Source organism: Stomoxys calcitrans, chromosome 3 (genome assembly GCF_963082655.1).
Source record: "Stomoxys calcitrans chromosome 3, idStoCalc2.1, whole genome shotgun sequence".
In the NCBI taxonomy this organism is placed as follows: domain Eukaryota; kingdom Metazoa; phylum Arthropoda; class Insecta; order Diptera; family Muscidae; genus Stomoxys; species Stomoxys calcitrans.
In genome coordinates, this window is record NC_081554.1 from 81,060,845 (window position 1) to 81,082,424 (window position 21,580).

At 38.9% G+C, this 21,580-nt stretch overlaps 1 protein-coding gene across 1 annotated transcript; it reads right to left on the minus strand.

Annotated features, from left to right (window-relative positions):
• Positions 1–16,584: 16,584 nt before the first annotated feature.
• LOC106093851 (probable cytochrome P450 6g2) lies at positions 16,585–18,313 on the minus strand. Its single transcript, XM_013261011.2, has 3 exons — positions 17,843–18,313; positions 16,970–17,776; positions 16,585–16,910 (listed from the first exon to the last, which is right to left on the minus strand). The coding sequence occupies exons 1-3, from the start codon at positions 18,311–18,313 to the stop codon at positions 16,617–16,619; spliced, it is 1,572 nt and encodes a 523-aa protein (XP_013116465.2). The 3' UTR covers positions 16,585–16,616.
• Positions 18,314–21,580: the final 3,267 nt, after the last annotated feature.

A 21,580-nucleotide genomic window follows, 5' to 3' on the forward strand; every position in this document is an offset into this window, starting at 1 on the left:
CCAAATCAGTCTGTAACCTGATATAGTTCCCATGTAAACCGGACTCTCGATCATCCTTGTTCGATTCCTAGAAGCTCTAATCTTTGCTGGTTTGACAGATGTATGGTATGTAAAAACAAGTAAAAGCGTGCTAAGTTCGGCCGGGCCGAATCTTATAAACCCTCCACTATAGATCGCATTTGTCGAGTTCTTTTCCCGATATCTCTTTTTAGGAAAACAAAGGATAAAAGAAAAGAATTGCTATAATATAAGAGCTATATCAAGTTAAGGTCCCGTCTGAACTGAATGTTAGAGACAATAGTAAAAGTCATTGTGTAAAATTTCAGCCAATTCAAGTGAGAATTGTGCCCTTTAGGGTCTCAAGAAGTAATATAGAGAGATTGGTTTATAAGGGAGCTATATCGGGCTATGGACCGAATTGGGCCATATTTGACACGCATGTTGAAGGTCATGGGAGAAGCCGTTCTACTAAATTTTGGTCAAATCAGAAAATAATTTCGTACTCTGGAGGCTCAAGAAGTCAAGATCACAGATCGGTTCATATGACAGCTATATCAGGTTATTGACCGATTTGAAACATATTTAACACAGTCATTGGAAGTCATAAAAACACCTCGTGCAAAATTTCAGCCCAATCATCCGATTGTGCCCTCTAGTGGCTCAAGAAGTCAAGACCCAAGGTCGTTTTATATGACAGCTATTTCAGGTTATGGACTGATTTCAACCATACTTAGCACAGTTGTTGGAAGTTGTAATAAAACACATAATGCTAAATTTCAGCCAAATCGGATAAGAACTGCACCCTCTAGTGGCTCAAGAAATCAAGAACCGAGATCGGTTTATATGGCAGCTATACCAAAACTTATACCGATATATCCCATTTGAAATCCCGACCGACCTACACAAATAAGAAGAACTTGTGCAAAATTTCAAGCGGCTAGCTTCATTCCTTCGAAAGTTAGCGTGCTTTCGACAGACTGACGGACGGACGGACAGACAGACGGACGGACGGACAGACGGACGGGTAGATGGACAGACAGACGGACGGACAGACGGACGGGCAGACGGACGGACGGACAGATGAATGGACAGACAGACGGACGAACAGACGGACGCACAGACGGACGAACAGACGGACGGACATGGCTAGTTCGACATAAAATGTCACGACGATCAAGAATGTATATACTTTATGGGGTCGCAGACGAATATTTCGAGTAGTTACAAACAGAATGACGAAATTAGTATACCCCCATCCTATGGTGGAGGGTATAATAATAAAGCGATTTTCAATGATTAATATTTGTTTTTATTCTCTAATCAATAAACACATGATGGAGCTTCATCGCTAAAACTTGAAATGAGTTCATCGCTGCACTGTTGTCAAGTTAATCCACATCGAAAGTTGTAAAAAATAATCGAAAAATTTTTACAACTTGATTCCATTTTTTGGGCGAGATGAATCTCTGTTTAAGTTTTCGTTAACAACGCAAAGGGTGCTCCAATCCTGAAATATAAAAGGCAACTCTCGTAATGGTCCGATGGGACAAAATCCGACAAACTTTATATACACTTATTATGTGCAGCACTCGTTAAATCGGGAGGTCGGTCAATATGGAAGCTACATATATCCATATATAATCCGACCGGGATCACATTTGGCATGGATCCAAGTTACTGTTCCAATTTTATCGAATTTGGGTAAAAGTTGACCGAGTTAGGGTGCCTAGACCGTAAATGGAAAAATAGGTCTTTATGGGTGCTATATACAAATTTGTCCAGATCGGGACCATATTTGTTAGAGATAGGTTGTAGTCTGACCAATCCTAGCCTAATTTTGTATGTTTCTAATTTGGGCCTATTTCTTTTTTGGGTCTTAGTATTCAGTATATAAAGAAAATTTATTGTTAAGCGCTAGACGCGCCCTTTGATAGAAAATAGAATAATTTTACAATTTCTTGGAAGAAACCATTTTGATTAAGGAATTTAGAAAGCTTACAGTTCACATGGCAATAACCTAGCAAAGTATGTATGCGTAGTAAGATGAAAAAGGCCTGGCCAGGCCTTGGAATCTACTTAAACGATAATACTATAAAAGTAGCTCAGACGTTAGATGTCCGCCTATGACGCTGAACAAATGGATTCGAATCCTGGCGAGACCATCAGAAAAAATTTTCAGCGGTGGTTTTCCCCTCTTAATACCGACAACATTTGTGAGGAACTATGCCATGTAAAACTTCTCTCCAAAGAGGTGTCGCCCTGCGGCACGCCGTTCGGACCCGGTTATAAAAAGGAGACCCCTTATCATTGATTGTATACCTCATTTCCCACGTCACCCATAAAAGGAATTGTTATGTCATATTTTACAATGGGTAGTAACTTAGAAACCACCTTTAGAACTTTACCGAAATAAGAACAACTATTACAGTATGTAAACACAACTTTATCGTTCTGTTTTAAATATGGTTGTTAGAAATAAACTTGACTCTGTAATAGTTTTATGAAGTAAATGACTAAAGTTGATAATTCTTAAATTAATTCAATTATTAATTGCAGCAGTTTTATAGACATTTATAAGCTTCTACGACCAGTCAATTCTTTTATATTTTTACGGAAAGCAATGACTATTGAAAAAAGTCTACACAAGACGTATGCAATGTTTCATACTTAACGGCCTGAAAACATTATAAATCATATCAAATTGTGCCATTAATTATTAAACAAAATGCTGAGAATAAAAATGTTATGAAATTAAAAACTATGAAAAATGATTGTTGTTTTCTAAAACCACGATCAGATAGTACAAAGCCATAGAAACAACATTCTATTAACTATTAAACATATCGCTCATAGCGGAAATATAAGGAGAAGTATAATACATAGTTTAGGAATAGCAAGTAAACTAGTAAGGACGGACTAAAGTCGGGCAAAGCCGATCTTTTCTAAAATATAATTTGCTTCAATTTAAAATAAAGAACTTTGATCAAAATCGGTACATATTGTTGGAGTCATAGAAGAAATCACTGTGCAAAATTTTGAGAAGATCACTGGCAAATGCACTTGCAAAGGACTTAAAAGTGCAAATCGGGAAATCTATATAAATAAAAGAGTAGCGTGACTGACTGATCATCGACCAGCCCAAACGGCTGAAACTCGAACCATGCAATTTTGCACGAATGTTGGTCTTGGGTCATAAGCACGGGATAAGGCTGGATTTGGTGATATTCGTACGTTTTGGTACTAAAAAGTACAAAATGGTACATATTTCCCAGCGCGAACAGAAAGGCATAGAATTACGTTCTTGGGCTCAAACTAAAGAGATTCTCGAAAAATAAGGTTTGGTAAAATTTTTGTTTGCAAAATCATACCGGAGTAGTAGTACGTTTGGTATTGCAATGGGTACTTTTTGGTACTATCTTTGTAAATTGAATTAGAGCTTTGAATTTTGGAACTTAGGTACTCAATGGCAACCTTAATTGGGTGACTATAAGAGTTTTTAGAAATTTGTACATTTAGGTACTAAGAAAAGTACCAAAAAGGTACGAATTGAGTGAAATTTGCATAGGGCGGATGGATAGTAGAATTTTGAAATTGGAATTAAAAGACACCTAATGCAAAAAGATGAGGGTGAAAAGAAAAAATGGAAAAATAGTATTAGTAACGGGAGAAAAATACGTTTAATAACGCAATTGGTACTACTTGGTACTTTCTTTACAGATGGAGCGTCTGAGGTCTGATATTTGACTTGCAGGCACAGCTTGGAAAAATATGATGAGTGACTATGATCTTGCTACAATTCGTACATTTTGGTAACAATATTGGTAACTTTTGGTGCTTTTTGCGCAGATAGAGCTAGAAGACTAAAATTTGGGACGTAGCTAAAACATTTTGGTACCAAAATTGGTACTATTTGGTACTTCCTGTTGGGATGGATCTTGAGGTCTGAAATTCGACATGCAGGTATAATTAAATGATCTTTTCAAATTTCGTTTATTTTAATACAAAAATTGGTACCATTTTGTACTTTCTGTTCAGATGGATCTTGAGGTCTGAAATTTGGCATTTGGGTACAACTAAGAAAAAAATATTTTGTGGGTAAATGATATTGAGAAGATCGGTTGGTAAATAATTAAATGATCTTTTCAAATTTCGTACATTTTAATACAAAAATTGGTACCATTTTGTACTTTCTGTTCAGATGGATCTTGAGGTCTGAAATTTGGCATGTGGGTACAACTAAGAAAAAATATTTTGTGGGTAAATGATCAACGAAAATATTGAGAAGATCGGTTGGTAAATACGCTTCAAAAATCAATAAAATTTAAAATCAGGCGATACATATAAAGGGTGATTTTTTTGAGGTTAGGATTTTCATGCATTAGTATTTGACAGATCACGTGGGATTTCAGACATGGTGTCAAAGAGAAAGATGCTCAGTATGCTTTGACATTTCATCATGAATAGACTTACTAACGAGCAACGCTTGCAAATCATTGAATTTTATTACCAAAACCAGTGTTCGGTTCGAAATGTGTTCAAATTTTGACAAATTTTGTTCAGCGATGAGGCTCATTTCTGGTTGAATGGCTACGTAAATAAGCAAAATTGCCGCATTTGGAGTGAAGAGCAACCAGAAGCCGTTCAAGAACTGCCCATGCATCCCGAAAAATGCACTGTTTGGTGTGGTTTGTACGCTGGTGGAATCATTGGACCGTATTTTTTCAAAGATGCTGTTGGACGCAACGTTACGGTGAATGAACACATTTCGAACCGAACACTGATTTTGGTAATAAAATTCAATGATTTGCAAGCGTTGCTCGTTAGTAAGTATATTCATGATGAAATGTCAAAGCATACTGAGCATCTTTCTCTTTGACACCATGTCTGAAATCCCACATGATCTGTCAAATACTAATGCATGAAAATCCTAACCTCAAAAAAATCACCCTTTATGTATATGTAGCTAAGAGAAATCCGAACTGATTTCAATGAAATTCATCTATCATCTCCAGAGTCATTGCCAAAATATTGCAGTACTATTCAACGCAACTACATATAGGAGCCATATATACATCTCAACCGAAATCGGTACACATATTAAAAGTCATATGAGAAGATATTGTGCAAAATGTTGAAAAAATCTTTTAAGAAATACGCTGCCAAATGCTCCAAGAGTAAAAATCGGGTGGTGCACGGAATTCAACAGCAATGTCGAAAGTAATTACAGAATCATTCGTGCCAAATTTTGTGAGAATCGGTCAACAAACTACCACATTATTGCAATATTATTCCAAATTGGACGAAGATAAAAAAATCTGTTCCGATTTATTCCATCGTTAATAGGCTACACAAGTAAATACGTACAAATAGACAGATGGACGATCGATATACTTACGAGTTTTTATACCTGGTCCTTCTGGATGTTACAAAACAAGTAAAAGCATGCTATGGTCGGATAAAAATTGCGCCCTCCAGTGACTCAAGAAATCAAGATCCAAGATCGGTTTATAGGGCAGCTATATCGAAGCATGGACCGATGTGGCCCATTTACAATCGCAACCGACCTACACTAATAAAAAGTATTCGTGCAAATTTCAAGCGGCTAGCAATACTCCTTCGAATGTAAGCGTGCTTTCGACAGACAGACAGACTGACGGACGGACATTGCAAGATCGACTTAGAATGACATGACGATCAAGAATTTATATACTTTATGGGGTCTTAGAGGAATATTTCGAGGAGTTACAAACAGAATGACGAATTTATTTTACCCCCATCCTACGGTGGAGGGTATGAAAGTGCACTAAGCTATAATGCCCTGTTCCACAGTAGTCGTGTAGGGTATAACAAGTTAAAGCGTGCTAAGTATGGCCGGACCGAATTTTATATACGCAGCACCTTGGATCACATTTGCCAAGTTCTTTGCCCGATATCTCTCTATATAGCTATTCGAGCTATCACAAGTTATTAACCGGCCGTTCTTGGTTTGACTGCTGGAGACAAAAATGAAAGTCGTAGTGCAAAATTTTAGCCAAATCGAATTAGAATTGTGCCTATAGTGACTCAAGAAATAAATAAAGATCTTTTTTATATAAGGCTATGAGCCGATTTAAGATTATAGAAGAAGTCGTTTTGCTAAATTTCAACCAAATCGGATAAGAATAACGCCCTTTATTGTCTCAATAAGTATATTCGGGAGATTGGTTTATATGGGAGCTTTATCAGGTTATAAACCAATTTAGACCATACTTTTCATGATTCCTGGGAGTCAAAACAACCCACTTTATGTTGAATTTAAGCCAAATCAGGAAATAATTGCGCCCTCTATCGGTTCAAAATGTCAAGATCCGAGATCGGTTTATATGGGAGCTATATTAGGTAAAGAACAGACTCGGACCATACCTGGCACAGTTGTTTAGAGTTAAAACAAGAAAATTCAAGCAAAAAAAATTAAAAGAATTTAAAAAATTATTTTTGTATGTAGAATTTAGTTATAAACAATAAAAACAAAACAAAAAAATCAAAAAAAAAAATGTATATGAAAAAAAAAACATGATTTACAAAAAAAGTCCGTAGGGACCTTTTCATACGGCCGTGAAGTTCAGAACTGTCACTCATCGGAGGGTTAAAAATGTCAGCCAAATCGGATAAGAATTGATCTCTTTAGAGGCTCAAAAAGTCAAGATGCGAGATGGTCTTATATGGGAGCTTTTTCAGGTAAAGAACCGATTTAGGCCATACTACGCGCAATTGCTGTTGATGGTCAAACCAAAGCACTTCGTGCAAAATTTAAGACAAATCAGATGACAATAGCGCCCTCTAGCAGCTCTAGAAGTCAAGATTCGAAATCGGTTTATATTAGAGCTATAAAACGCAATAAACTGATTTAGACCGTACTTGTTACAGTTGTTGGAAATCCAAAAAAAAAGAACCTGGTGCAAAATTTGAGGCAAATCGGATGAGAATTGCGCCCTCTAGAGGCTTAAGAAATCAAAATCCAGGATCGGTTTACATGGCAGCTAAACATGAACCGATATAGCCCATTTACAATCCAAACCGACTCACACTAATAGGAAGTATTCAAGCGAAATTTCAAGCGGCTAGTTTTATTTCTTCGAAAGTAAGCTTGATTTCGACAGACGGAAGGACGGACAGACAGAAAGACGCACGGACGGACGAACAGGGCTAAATCGGCTAAGGATGTCAAAACGATCAGAAATATATATACTTTGTTGTGTCTTAGATCGACATTGCTTTTAATCCGCTTTTGATTTATTCATGGCTTTTATTTACTTTTAACCATCACAGTGATTTATATGCATTAGAACGTAATTAACGCAATTTTCAATAGAGCTGAATAAAATGGGGCACGGACTATTTTAAAACCTCAACAAAATTTCATTAAAATCAGTTCAAACTTGCATATAGATCCCACTTCATTTTTCACCTTGCAGATTAATAATAAAAAATCAGAATGTATCTGTTTATGAGACCTTTGGCTGAAAGCTTTAAATTTTTCTTTAATGTCCATTCTGTCCTTGTAACAAATGCATTTTATACGGCATTTTTCAAACGTTTAAGTTTCACTTTTTTTTTACATATATATCACCCACTACAATAAATCATACATCAATTAAGCCTTCCAGCATTGTGTCTTAGCTGACAACCATCGGACAGCACTTTAATGCCTCAGTAGACGTCTAAACATGTTGTTGGACAAATCTGTAAAACAGCTAAAACAACACCAACTACTATAAACAAATGTGGAGCAGGCAATAGTACAAGAACCAGATGGAAAATAATTTGCTAAAACTGGTCAAGTTATACGCAGTAGCTATGCCCAAAGGCCCAAAGACGTCAAATGTGCACATGCGTTACCCATTAAGCCATGCATGCAATTCAGGTTTTATTTCTTAAGTTTAAATCTAAATGGTTTGCCATAGCATTCACTTTCGCTCTCAATTATAGCCACGTAAATATGTATGGATGTTAGTCATGTACAATACTTGCAATACGCAACTTTGTGAATTCAATTTGTACCGAAATAGATAGATAGCACTTGCTTAATAAGTTTTTATACCCACCACCGAAGGATGGGGGTATATTAATTTTCTCATTCCGTTTGCAATACATCGAAATATCCATTTCCGACCCTATAAAGTATATATATTCTTGACCAGCGTAAAAATCTAAGACGATCTAGACATATCCATTCGTCTGTCCGTCTGTGTGTTGAAATCACGCTACAGTCTTTAAAAATGGAGATATTGAGCTGAAACTTTGCACAGATTCCATTTTTTGTCCATAAGCAGGTTTAGTTCGAAGATTGGCTATATCGGACTATATCTTGATGAGCCCCTATATAGATCGATCTATCGATTAAGGGCCTTAGATTTATTTAATATCCGATTTTGCTGAACTTTGGGACAGTGATTTGTGTTAGGCCCTTCTACATTCTTCGTCCATTTGGCCCAGATCGGTTCAGATTTGGATATAGCTGCCATATAGACCGATCCGCCGATTTAGGGTCTTAGACCCATAAAAGCCACATTTATTATCCGACTTTGCTAAAGTTTGGGACAGTGAGTTGTGTTAGGCCCACCGACATCCTTCGTTTATTTGGCACAGATCGGTCCAGATTTGGTTATAGCTGGCATATAGACCGATCCACCGATTTAGGGTCTTAGGCCCATAAAAGCCACATTTATTATCCGATTTTGCTGAAGTTTGGAACAGTGAATTGTCTTAGGCCCTTCGAAATCCTTCTTCAATTTGGCGCTGATCGGTTCAGATTTGGTTATAGCTGCCATATAGACCGATCCTCTGATTTAGGCTCTTAGGCCCATAAAAGCCACATTTATTATCCGATTTTGCTGAAATTTGAAACAGTGAGTTGTTTTAGGCCTTTCGATATCCTTCTTCAATTTGGCGCTGATCGGTTCAGATTTGGTTATAGCTGCCATATAGACCGATCTCTTGATTTAAGGCTTTGGTCCCATAAAAGGCGTACTTATTGTCCGATGTCGCCGAAATCTTGGACAATGTGTTAATTTAAGGGCCCTGACATACTTCTGCAATATGGCACAAATCGGTCCAGATTTGGATATAGCTGCCATATAGACCGATCTTTCGATTTAAGGTTTTCTGTCCTTAAAAGGCGCATTTATTGTCCGATTTAGCCGAAATTTGGGACGGTGCTTTGTGTTAGGCACTTCGACATTTTTCTGCAACTTGGCCTAAATCGGTCCAGATTTGGATATAGCAGCCATGTACACGGATATCTCGGTTTAAAGTCTAGGCCCCATAAAAGGCGCATTTATAATCCGATTTCACTGACATTTGACATAGTAACTTATGTTAGGCTTTTCGACATCCGTGTCGTATATGGTTCAGATCTGTTTAGATATAGCGACTGTACTTATTATTATTTAGTCCCAATCGGAACATATTTTGATATAACTGCTATGGAAGTAAGGTTTGCAATTTTCACCGGATTTGATGAAAGGTGGTTTACATGTATACCCGAGGTGGTGGGTATCCAAAGTTCGGCCCGGCCGAACTTAACGCCTTTTTACATGTTCAACATTTGCATGAAATAAAATTGCATTTGCAACCGATCCAAAATCTTGAAGAAAACATTTCTTTTCCTTATGACATAGCGGTGCAAAGGCATTGTCCACTCCAAAGTAAAAGCTTCAAAGTCCGAACTAGGGTAACAAAAGCCTACCCAAGAAGTGCGTGGTACCACCAAAAATGCAGGGATGCCGCATGGCATCAGGAGCCGATGGGTTGCCGTTGAAACCTCATCTTGCTATGTCCCTTGCACAATACGGCATATGATTTTCAACATAAACCGATATTTACACTACACTGAAAAAAAAACCAATGGAAACAATTAGACACTTGCCAAATATTCGTCGACTACAAAGCCGCCTTTAACAGCTCAAATTCAGGGTTTGTTAAAGGATTGGTTATAATAAATCCAAATGCAGTAATTTATATGATTCTGCTTACCCATGTCCTTTAAGATCTACCTGTACTGTGTGATAATGAATGTTTCAAGTAAAATCACTTGATAATAAACTTAAAGCAGAACAAATACAACAGATCCATCGAATTCAAGTTCAAGTTTGCGCATATGTGAAAATATACGCATTGTACGAGTCACGAGTTCGCAAAAGTTCAATGTCCACATCATCCGTTGCAGAGTTGAGGGAAAAACGATATAATCTCGCAGACTGGTTGTCTGTAAAGACGCAGTTCCACCAAACTTGGCCGAGTTCTGCACGCAGATACGCAGCAGCGAATAGGCCATTTCGATGGGTGTGTGCAAGTCATTGAAAAATGAACTTCCTACTGCCGATGCTATGATTGTTGAACTGTGGCGCGTGTTCCAAACAAAATGCAATTCTGCATTGTTGCTAGTTCGATTTTTTTTTTTCGTTTGTTTTTAAGGCATAATGGAATGGGTATTTTGCTGTTCTTTTCGAGTCTTTTTTTTTTGCTTTTGGGAGGTTGCCGAAAGTTGAATGTACCCAGCCACATTGCGGCGTAGATTTTTATCATATTGGTGGCTTGTTTGTTTGCGTGCCACAAAGTTGATTTTCGAGTTTTGTGTTGATTTAATATTAAAAGTGTTCCACCAGTTCAAAATATCTGCTAATATCGGCCACAATGTTGTTGGCGTCATGCATTCTTTCGCCTGTTGGTGGCTGTTGGGCGTTGCACGAAAACTTATTTACTATTTGGTGATAATTAATTCGAATGGCATTATTAAGAAACTATTAATGTGCCACTTTGTGATTCAGCTTGCAATGAAGTGCATTTCAATTACCACAAAAAACAACCTTGAAACAGTTCATACGTAAAGGAGAATTATTGAAAACTGGCAGCACTTGAACAATGTATTGCTTGTCGAAAATGATCTCGTTTTGCAAAAACTTGCAACATTGGAATTTGATCGGGTAAAGTGCAGCCATGCAGGGCGATTAAGATTTCAACAGAGTGAACCCAAAATTCTTACTGAATATATTTGAAAGGTTAAATATGATGATGATTTTAACTCAACAGTAAGAAATCTTCAACAAACAATCAGCGAAATTATGTGTTAGGGTGATAAGAAAGACAACTATTGGTTGCCCAAAAAGTAATTGCGGATTTTTCATGTAGTCGGCGTTGACAAATTTTTTCACAGCTTGTGACTCTGTAATTGCATTCTTTCTTCTGTCAGTTATCAGCTGTTACTTTTAGCTTGCTTCAGAAAAAAGTGTAAAAAAAGTATATTTGATTAAAGTTCATTCTAAGCTTTATTAAAAATGCATTTACTTTCTTTTAAAAAATCCGCAATTACTTTTTGGGCAACCCACTATAAAGAAGTTTCCGTACCTGCCATATTGACAAGATATTTAGGTAAAGTGTTCCCTAAGGAAGGAATGACTTCTCCCCAACGTTTATATTAACAAGTAAAAAAGGCGTCAAGTTCGGCCGGGCGGAACTTTGGATACCCACCAACTCGGGTGTATATGTAAACCACCTTTCGTCATAATCCGGTGATAAATGTATGCCCCCATATCAGCTTTATCTAAATATGGTCCGATTTGGACCAAATTCGACACGAATATTGAATGGTCTATTAAGTAAAAGACATTGTTCAATTTTGTAGAACAAAATATTGGTCTTTTTGGTAGCCATATCCTAATATAGAGCGATCTGAATCACATAGGATACGGATGTCGAAATGCCAAACATAAGTCAATGTGTCAAATTTCAGCGAAATCGGATTGTACATGTGCCTTGTTAATATGACAACTATATCCAAATCTGAACCGATCTGGGCCAAACTGAAAAGGGCTAACGAAGAACCTAACGCAACTCTTTGTCCCAAATTTCGTCGAAATCGGACAACAAATGCGCCTTTTATGGGCCCAAAACCTTAAATCGAGATATCGATCTACAGGACAGCTATATCCAAATCTGGACCGATTTGGGCCAAGTTGCACAAAAATATCGAAGAGCCTAACACAAAGCACTGTTCCAAATTTCGGCAAAATCGGACAATAAATGCCTTTTTTATGGGCCCAAAACCTTATATCGAGAGATCGGTCTATATGGCAGCTATGTTCAAATCTGAACCGATCTGGGCAAAGTTGAAGAAGGACGTCGAAGAGCCTAACTAAACTCACTGTCTCAAATTTCAGCGACATCGGACAATTAATGCGTCTTTTATGGCCTCAAAACCTTTGTTGATTTAAGATTTCGGGCCCATAAAATGCTCATTTATTGTCCGATGTCGTCGAAATTTGGGACAGTGAGTCAAGATACACCCCTTGACATACTCTGCAATATGGCACAGATCGGTCCAAATTTGGATATAGCTGCCATATAGACCGATCTCTCGGTTTTAGATTTTGGGGCAATAAAAGGCGCATTTATTGTCCGATTTCGACGAAATTTGGGACAAAGAGTTGCTCTAGGTTCTTCGTTAGCCCTCTTTAATTTAATATAGATGTCATATTAACAAGGCACATTTACAATCTCATTTCGCCGAAATTTGACTCATTGACTTATGTTAGGCTTTTCGTAATCCGTGTCCTATGTGATTCAGATTGCTCTATATTCATCGGACAACAAATGCATTGCTTTAGATTCTTCGACGTCCTTCTTCAATTTGGCCCAGATTTGAATATAGCTGCCATATAGACCGATCTCTCTATTTAAGGTTTTGGGTCCTTAATACACGCATTTATTGTCAGATTTCGCCGAAATTTGGGACAGTTCGTTATGACAGGTTCTTCGACATTTTTCTGCTTCTTGGCCCAAATCGGCCCAGATTTGGATATAGCTGCCATATAGACCGATATCTCTATTTAAAGTCTTTTCCCCATAATAGGCGCATTTATAATCCGATTTTACTGAAATTTGACACCGTGACTTATGTAAGGTTTTTCGACCTCCGTGTCGAATGTGGTTCAGACCGGTTTATTTTCCAATATAGACCAATATTTTGTTAAACACAATGAAACAATGACTTGTACTTATTAGTATTTGGTCGAAATCGGATCAAATTTCGATATAACTGCTATGGGACATAAGGCATGCAATTTTCACCGGATTTTGATGAAAGGTGGTTTATGTATATACCCGAGGTGGTGGGTATCCAAAGTTCGGCCCGGCCGAACTTAACACCTTTTTACTTGTTTGATATCGGGAGGGGGGCGGGGGCCCCTTACCACAAAAGTACTACCCAGAAATAAAAGTGGAGCGATCGGGAAAATATGGAATTCAAATGAAAGGTATTGAGGAGTAGAGTACGAATTTCATAATAAAAGTTGGGTCCAAGTACCTGGGGGGCCGCCCCAGCCCTAAAACTCCTTAAAATAGGTTTATTTGACGATCATGACAATATGGGACTCAAATAAAAGGTATTCGGGAGTAGATTACGAATATGGTCAGGGATAAGAAATATGCTTTATAATTTGTTGATATCGGAAAGGGGCGGGCGCTCCCCGTTACCGCAAAAATACCAACCAAAATAACAAGTGGGCCGATAAAGACAATATGGATATCAAATGAAAGGTATTGAAGAGAAGAATACGAATATGGTATTAAAAATTGGGTCCAAGTACCCATGAAGGGGCACTAACACCAAAAATCTAAAAACAGACAAATTGGTAGTCCATATCAATATGGGGCTTAAATGAAAGTTATTTGGGAGTAGATTACGAATCTGGCATACAAATTCAGATCGAAGTGTAGGGGTTCACCCCACCACCTAAAAACTCCCTAAATGGGTATATGACCCATCATGACTATATGAGACTCGGTTTGTTTGTTTGTTCCGTAGAATCAAAACAAGTAAAATGGCGTTAAGTTCGGCCGGGCCGAACTTTGGATACACACCACCTCGGGTATATATGTGAACCACCTTTCATCAAAATCCGATCTGGGCTAAATTGACGAAGGATGTCGATGGGCCTAACACAATTCACAGTCCCAAATTTCAGCAAAATCTGATAATAAATGTGCCTTTTATGGGCCTAAAACCTTAAATCGGAGGATCGGTCTATATGGCAGCTATATCCAAATCTAAACCGATCTGGATCAAATTAAAAAAGGTTATCGAGGGGACTAACACAACTCACTGTCCCAAATTTCGGCGACATCGGACAATAAATGAGCATTTTATGGGCCCAAAACCTTAAACCAAGAAATCGGTCTATATGGCAGCTATATCCAAATCTGAACTGGTCTGGGCCAAATTAAATAAAGATGTCGAGGGGCCTAACACAACTCACTGTCCCAAATTTCAGCAAAATCGGATAATAAATGTGGCTTTTGTGGGCCTAAGACCTTAAATCGGAGGATCGGTCTATATGGCAGCTATATCCAAATCTGAACCGATCTGGACCAAATTAAAAAAGGTTATCGAGGGGACTAACACAACTCACTGTCCCAAATTTCGGCGACATCGGACAATAAATGAGCATTTTATGGGCCCAAAACCTGAAATCGAGAGATCGGTCTATATGACAGCTATATCCAAAACTAAATTGATGAGGGATATCAAAAGCCTAACACAATTTACTGTCCCAAATTTCAGCAAAATCGGATAAAAAATTTGGCTTTTATGGGCCTAAGACCCTAAATCGAAGGATCGGTCTATATGGCAGCTATATCCAAATCTGGACCGATCTGAACCAAATTGACGAAGGATGATGGAAGGATGAAGGCCTAACACAACTCACTGTCCCGAATTTCATCAAAATCGGACAATAGATGTGGCTTTTATGGGCCTAAGACCCTAAATCGGCGGATATGTCTATATGGGGGCTATATGAAGATATAGTCCGATATAGCCTATCTTCGAACTTAACCTGCTTATAGACAGAAAAAGAACCTGTGCAAAGTTTCAGCTCAATATCACTATTTTTAAAGACGGTACCGTGATTTCAACAGACAGACGGACGGACATGTCTAGATCGTCTTAGATTTTTACGCTGATCAAGAATATATATACTTTATAGGGTCGGAAATGGAAATTTCGATGTGTTGCAAACGGAATGACAAAATGAATATAGCCCATCCTTCGGCGGTGGGTATAAAAAGAAAACATAGGTTATATAATTTTTAGAAATCGGATGCTTACACCAAAAACGCCACCCAAAACCAAAAGAGGACTGATGGGCACAATATTGGTATCAAATGAAAGGTATTGGGGACTAGAAAATGAATATCATATTAAATTTTGGGTCCAAGTACCCAGCGGGCCGCTCAACCCAAAAACTCCTCTAAACAGAAATATTCGACGTTCCTATCATTATAGGAATCAAATGAAAAGTATCCGGCAGTAGATTACAAATATAGCCCTAAATCACCCCTTAAACTGATCTTTACTTCCGACTATAGCAATATGGAGCTCAAGTGCTGGTGGCCTCTCCATGACCTCCTCGGACTCGTACGAAATGTTTCTGAAAGTAGAGCACGAATCTTATATTTACTTTGGTGGCCAAGTGACCACCCCCGAAATACCCCCTAAACCACAAATATTTACCAATACAGTAATATGGGGCTCAAAAGAAAGGCATTTGGGAGTAGAGTAAAAATTTTCCCAGAAGCCGAGCAAGGGCAAACTTTTTATACATCAATGAGCGCTTTCCGATTTAAGTTGAGTTCATCAACGATAGGGGGCCTTCTTTATAGCCGAGTCCGTACGGTGTGCAGCAGTGCGACACCTCTTTGAGGAGAATTTTTTATATAACCATGCATGATATGGTATCTCGCAACGCTTTAAGAGGGAATAACCACCGCTTTAAATTTTGTGCGAAGTTCTGCCAGGATTTGAACGCAGGCATTCAGCGACATAGGCGGACGTAGGCTACAGTAGCACGATATCCACATTCAGGGCGAAATGTCCGCACCCTTAATAGATATTAGAGAGTTAAAGAAGGCGCAGCGAGCGAGCCCTGTCCAGTTGGTTAAAATATATTACTAAATTTCCCATGAACATTCCACTAAGGTACAAGGGATACTTCTCTCATATCAATGAGTGCAGACGGCTTACAGCTCAATGATAAGTGGCCTGCTTTTTTATGTCGAGTCCGAACGGCGTGCCGCATAGCAATACCACTTTGTATAGAAGTTTTTAACATGGCTGGTTACCTCACAAATGTAACCAGCATTAGTAAGTGCATAACTACAGCAAAATTTTTTTCTGATGTTTTGCGCCGAGATTTGAAGCCAGGCGTTCGGTTCCATAGCTGAACAGGCCAACTTCTTAGCCACGGTGGCGCAAAAATGAAATTTTTCCTTTGACACTTCGTGTCAGCTACTCTGTACGCATTTTCCCGAAATATTTATTATTCGAAAAACCGGATGGCTAGTTGTCTTTTTTTATCATTTGCCTTAAAAAAGAACTGAATTAGCTTCACAGCATCAAAGTTGGAAAGACTACCCAAAATACCAGTTATATAAGTCTTGGTTTTATCAATTTTTAGACCGCAACACTGAAGTTAAAGTATAAACTAGTGCGCCTCGATTCACTTTCACTCACTCCCTCAAGTTTTTTTTATAAACTGTTTTTGTAATAAATGAATTTACAATAATCATAGACACAGCTATTAAACATTCAAAGGATCTCGTTCTACTTTTAAGATAATTCCCCCTTCAGCTTGTAATATCAATGCTTTCGGGTCTAATTTGACTGGCCTCGTAGCAGTAGCATTACCAGTTAATGCAACGCGATGATTGCGCAGAAACTGTAATAAGCCCACTTTCGTCTGCAAGTAGGCAAAGCGTTCTCCAACGCAGCCATGGGGACCCAAGCCAAAGGGCATATAGCTGTAGGGTGTAATGGTTTTGCGATTTTCTGACGTAAAGCGTTCCGGTATAAACGACTCTGGATTAGGAAAGTACTGCAAATGAAAGTATTGTAGTTAGGTGTGAGGTTATAAGACACTGTATAAGCTCTTACCTTAGGATCCATATGTAATGCATACGCTGGTATATACACCGGCATACCGCGAGGAATTCGGAATCCACCATAAGGTTCAAGCGAATAGTATTGTCCTTCCTCTATGGTACACTCCCTGTCCAAGAAAGGCAATGGTGGATAAAGTCGCAAAGTTTCACTTATAACCATTTGCATGTATTCCAAAGATTCAATGACCTGCAAAGATAATCGACCGCCACTTTTCGTCAAAGTATGGCGAACTTCTTCTCGCAGCTTTTCTTGTACTTCAGGATTACGCGCCATTTCGTATAGAGCAAAGGACATGGTGGCCGAGGACGATTCAAAACCAGCAGTGAAGAATATGGCAGCTTGGGCCACCAAAAGATCACCGTCGAATATTAGTTCGCCACTTTTAGCAGCTGCACATCGCGTGTGGTTTTTGAATTCTATCAAAATGTCAATGAGGTCATGGCGTGATTTGCCCGATTTTTCTCTCTCCGCCACAACATAGTTGAAGGTGGAACGCAGAAACTCAGTTTGTTCACTGGGTACAACTTTTGCTCCCAGATACGGTACCAGATGGGGCAAAAAGAAAACAATGCTGAAATTGAAGGCTCTGCGGGCATTGAAACGGAAAATCTCTCTGCCATTGTGGCGAAATTGTCCATTGGGATTTTCAAAGGAATTGGCCTGGACTCCAAATGCCACGGTAGCTATAACGTCTGTGGTGTATAGAGCACAAAATTCCTTAAGTTCCAGTTCGAAATTATGGCAGTTACTAATATGCGATGACATTTTCCACAAATGTTTGTTGAGATTTTCTCCCACCTAAAAAAATATATGTAACGCCAATTACCAAAAGTCTAAATCTAAACCCTTGTTGTACTAACTTACCTCTGCAATTAAAGGAAACATTTGCTTTAACTTGCCGCTGGTAAAAAACGGTGTTAGTTTAAAACGAATATCCTTCCATGCCGGATTCCTGAGCATAAACAGATTTTGTGAACCCAAAGGATCTCGAACATCATCCGATCTCGAAAAGCGGTTATTGAATTTAGCAAAATCTCGCACCAGCACCCGTTTGATCAGTTCAGGATCTCTAAGCAGCAAGGCAGGTCTGTAGAAAATATAAATTCCTACAAATGGCTCGTTCTTGGCCTTGGGGTGATTGTAAAATTCCTCAATAACTTTTGCTGAGGGTTCCGACATGCGTAGTATCTTTCCCAAGTTACCCACCAGTGGTGTAGGCTCAATCTGCGGCACTTGGTGGCGGTTCCAAAAGCTATGACAATACTTGTGGTATATGTATAAAACACCAGCAAGGACAACAAAAAGAAGTTGCGGAATAACTGACTCTAGCCCCATCATTTGACAATTCCAGACTGAACTGAGCAGTTTTTTCTTCCAAAAACCATTTTAAATAAATTATCCATTTGTGTAAGGAGACTTTGACATTCAATTGTGCATTGAGTGTAGGCACAACCAGGGTCATCGAAGTTCGTGCCTACATAACACAAAAACCAAATACTCTGTAAACTTTGAAAGGTGATATGGATGAATCGTCATTGGCTGTTGTGTTTTTTTTTTTTGTTTCCTTGCTGATGACCACCTAATGTGCTTAGCATTATAATCAAGATGTGTGTGAATAAGTACAGCAAACAATAACCAACGGTTGCTGGGTTTATCATTGTAGCATGAGCATTGTTGTCAAATAATCATATCTCGAATTTTTATCTGCCACATATACAACTCTAGAGGAATATTTGAAACATTGAGTGGAGCAGACATTCTGTTATATCGCTGCGCAGGAAGATTCTGTAACTCGTGATATGTGATTACTAAACTACTAAATAACCCATGAACATTCCATTAAGGAACAGGGAATACATTTCTCATATCAATGAATGCGGTGCGATTGAAGTTGAAGGTCAATAACAAGGGGTCTCCTCTTTAGCCGAGTCCGCACGGGGTGCGGCATAGCGACACCATTTGGTAGAGAATTTTTAACATGGTAGGATACCTCCCAAAAGTAGCCAGCATTAGAAAGGCGACGACAGGAAACCTGGAAGAAAGGGAAAAATTTTCCAATCGGATAATGAGACGATCCTTGAGGTCGAGTGCGAGGCTATATAGAGTCTTGCAGGAGGAGATCCGGGCGATCACAAAATGCGTGAGGTGGTGTGGTATTAACGCGCTGAGATTGAACATCTTTACCCACAGTAAAATTGTCATAAGGGCAATAACAACCAGGACGGTAATGTCACGATCACTCTTGCAGTGTAAGAAGGAGATTAACGCCTTTTCTGAGAATGGCAAAATCCCCTTCGTTTAGGTGCCGGGCCATAACGAAGTAAGGGGGGAATGAAAGGCCAGGGCAAACGATTTGGCAGTGAAGACCAGAGGACTGCCGTCAATAAACTTGATTAACCCGAAGCCTTTCGGGTCGACGCAGTACGAGTTAAGAGCGTGCGCGATGAATGCGCATGTAACCCTGTGGAACAACGAAACGAACGGTAGGATGGCCAAAATCCTATGGGGGAATCCAGATCATGAGAAGACGAGGCTATTACTGAAAGGAAGTTAGAATAAGGTCAATATAGCTATTGATAACATAACGGAACACACAGGACTACCAGCTCTCTTATGTAAAATCCGTGCGACAAGTGATAGCATGTGTAGATGATGAGACGTTGGAGCATTTCCTTTGTAATTGCCCGGCTTTTTAGTCTAACAGATACCGACACTTAGGTGGAGACACAATACCAGACATGAACCAATATAGGGACGTCTTGTGGAAAACAAGTAAAAGCATGCTAAGTTCGGCCGGGTCGAATCTTATATACCCTCCACCACTAATCGCATTTGTCGAGTTCTTATCTCGGTGTCTCTTTTTAGGCAAACAAAGGAAAGCAGAGGATTGCTATGCTATTGAAGCTATGTCATGTTATGGTCCCAAAGTGTAAAATTTCAGCCAAATCGGATAAGAATTACGCCCTGTAGTGTCTCAAGCAGTCAAGATTCAAGATCGGTTTATAAGGCAGCTATATCAGGTTATAGACCGATTTAAACCACACTTGGCGCACTTGTTTGAAATCAAACCACTACGTGCAAAATTGCAACCAAATCGGATACGAATTGCGCCCTGAAGTGGCTCAAGAAATCAAGACTCAAGATAGGTTTATATGGCAGCTATATCAGGTTATAGACCGATTTAAACCATACTTGGCACAGTTGTTGGAAGTCATGACGAAACACGGCCATATCGGATAGGAATTGCGCCCTCTAGAGGCTCAAAAAATTAAGACCCCAGATCGGTTTATATGGCAGTTACATCAGGTTATGGACCGATTTCAATCACAGTTGTTAAAAATCATAATAAAACACCTTATGCAAAATTTCAGCCAATTCGCATAAAAATTGCGCCCTGTAGTGACCAAAGAATTCAAGACCCAAGATCGGTTTATATGACAGCTATATCAGGTTATAGACCGATTTAAACCATAATTGAAACAGTTGTTAGAAGTCATAACGAAACGAGTCGTGCGAAATTTAGGCCAAATCGGATAGGAATTGCGCCCTCCAGAGGCTCAAGAATGCAAGACCCCAGATACAGACAGCTATATTAAGTTATGGACCGATTTCAACCATACTTAACACAGTTGTTGGAAATCATAAAAAAAACACGTCATGCAAAATTTCAGCCAAATCGGATAGGAATTGCGCCCTCTAGAGGCTCAAAGGTTTAAGACCCCAGATCGGTTTATATGGCTGCTACATCAGGTTATGGACCGATTTCAATCATACTTAACACAGATGTTGAAAATCATAAAAAAACACCTCATGCGATATTTCAGCCAAATTGCATAAAAATTGCGCCCTGTAGTGACCAAAGAATTCGAGACCCAAGATCGGTTTATATGACAGCTATATCGGGTTATAGTCCGATTTAAACCATAATTGGAACAGTTGTTGGAAGTCATGACGAAACACGTTAAGCGAAATTTAGGCCAAATCGGAGAGGATTTGCGCCTTCTAGAGGCTCAAGAAGTCAAGGCCCCAGATCGGTTTATATGAGGTTATTAACCGATTTCAACAATACTAAACACAGATGTTGAAATCGTAAAAAACACCTCATGCAATATTTCAGCCAAATCGGATAAAAATTGTGCCCTGTAGTGGCTCAAGAAATCAATATCCAAGATCGGTTTATATGGCATCTATATCAAAACATGGGCCGATATGAACCATTTAGCATCCCAACTGACCTACTCCTATAAGAAGTATTTGTGCAAAATTTCAAGCGGCTAGCTTTACTCGTTCGAAAGATAACGTGCTTTCGACAGACATACGGATGGACGGACAGAAGGACGGATGGACAGACGGACGGATATGGCTAAATCGACATAAAATGCCATGACGATCAAGAATACATATACTTTACGGGGTCTGAGACGAATATTTCGAGGTGTTACAAACTGAATGACGAAATTAGTATACCCCCATCCTATGGTGGAGGGTGTAAAAATTAAGGATTTTGTAAGTAGCACGGAAATCCTAATATAGATTTTCTTTTTCGATGTTACTTATTAGATTTTAGAGCGCACAAAAAGGCTATTACTGACTAAGGTGTAT

What these genes read in the sequence shown, in the direction of transcription:
- LOC106093851 (XM_013261011.2), bottom strand. Translation starts at nt 18,313, where the DNA reads ATGGGGCTAGAGTCAGTTATTCCGCAACTTCTTTTTGTTGTCCTTGCT. An exon ending in TGTTTCCTTTAATTGCAGAG is followed by an intron (nt 17,777 to 17,842) that starts GTAAGTTAGTAC and finishes ATATTTTTTTAG; the next exon opens with GTGGGAGAAAATCTCAACAA. An exon ending in CATTACATATGGATCCTAAG is followed by an intron (nt 16,911 to 16,969) that starts GTAAGAGCTTAT and finishes TTTCATTTGCAG; the next exon opens with TACTTTCCTAATCCAGAGTC.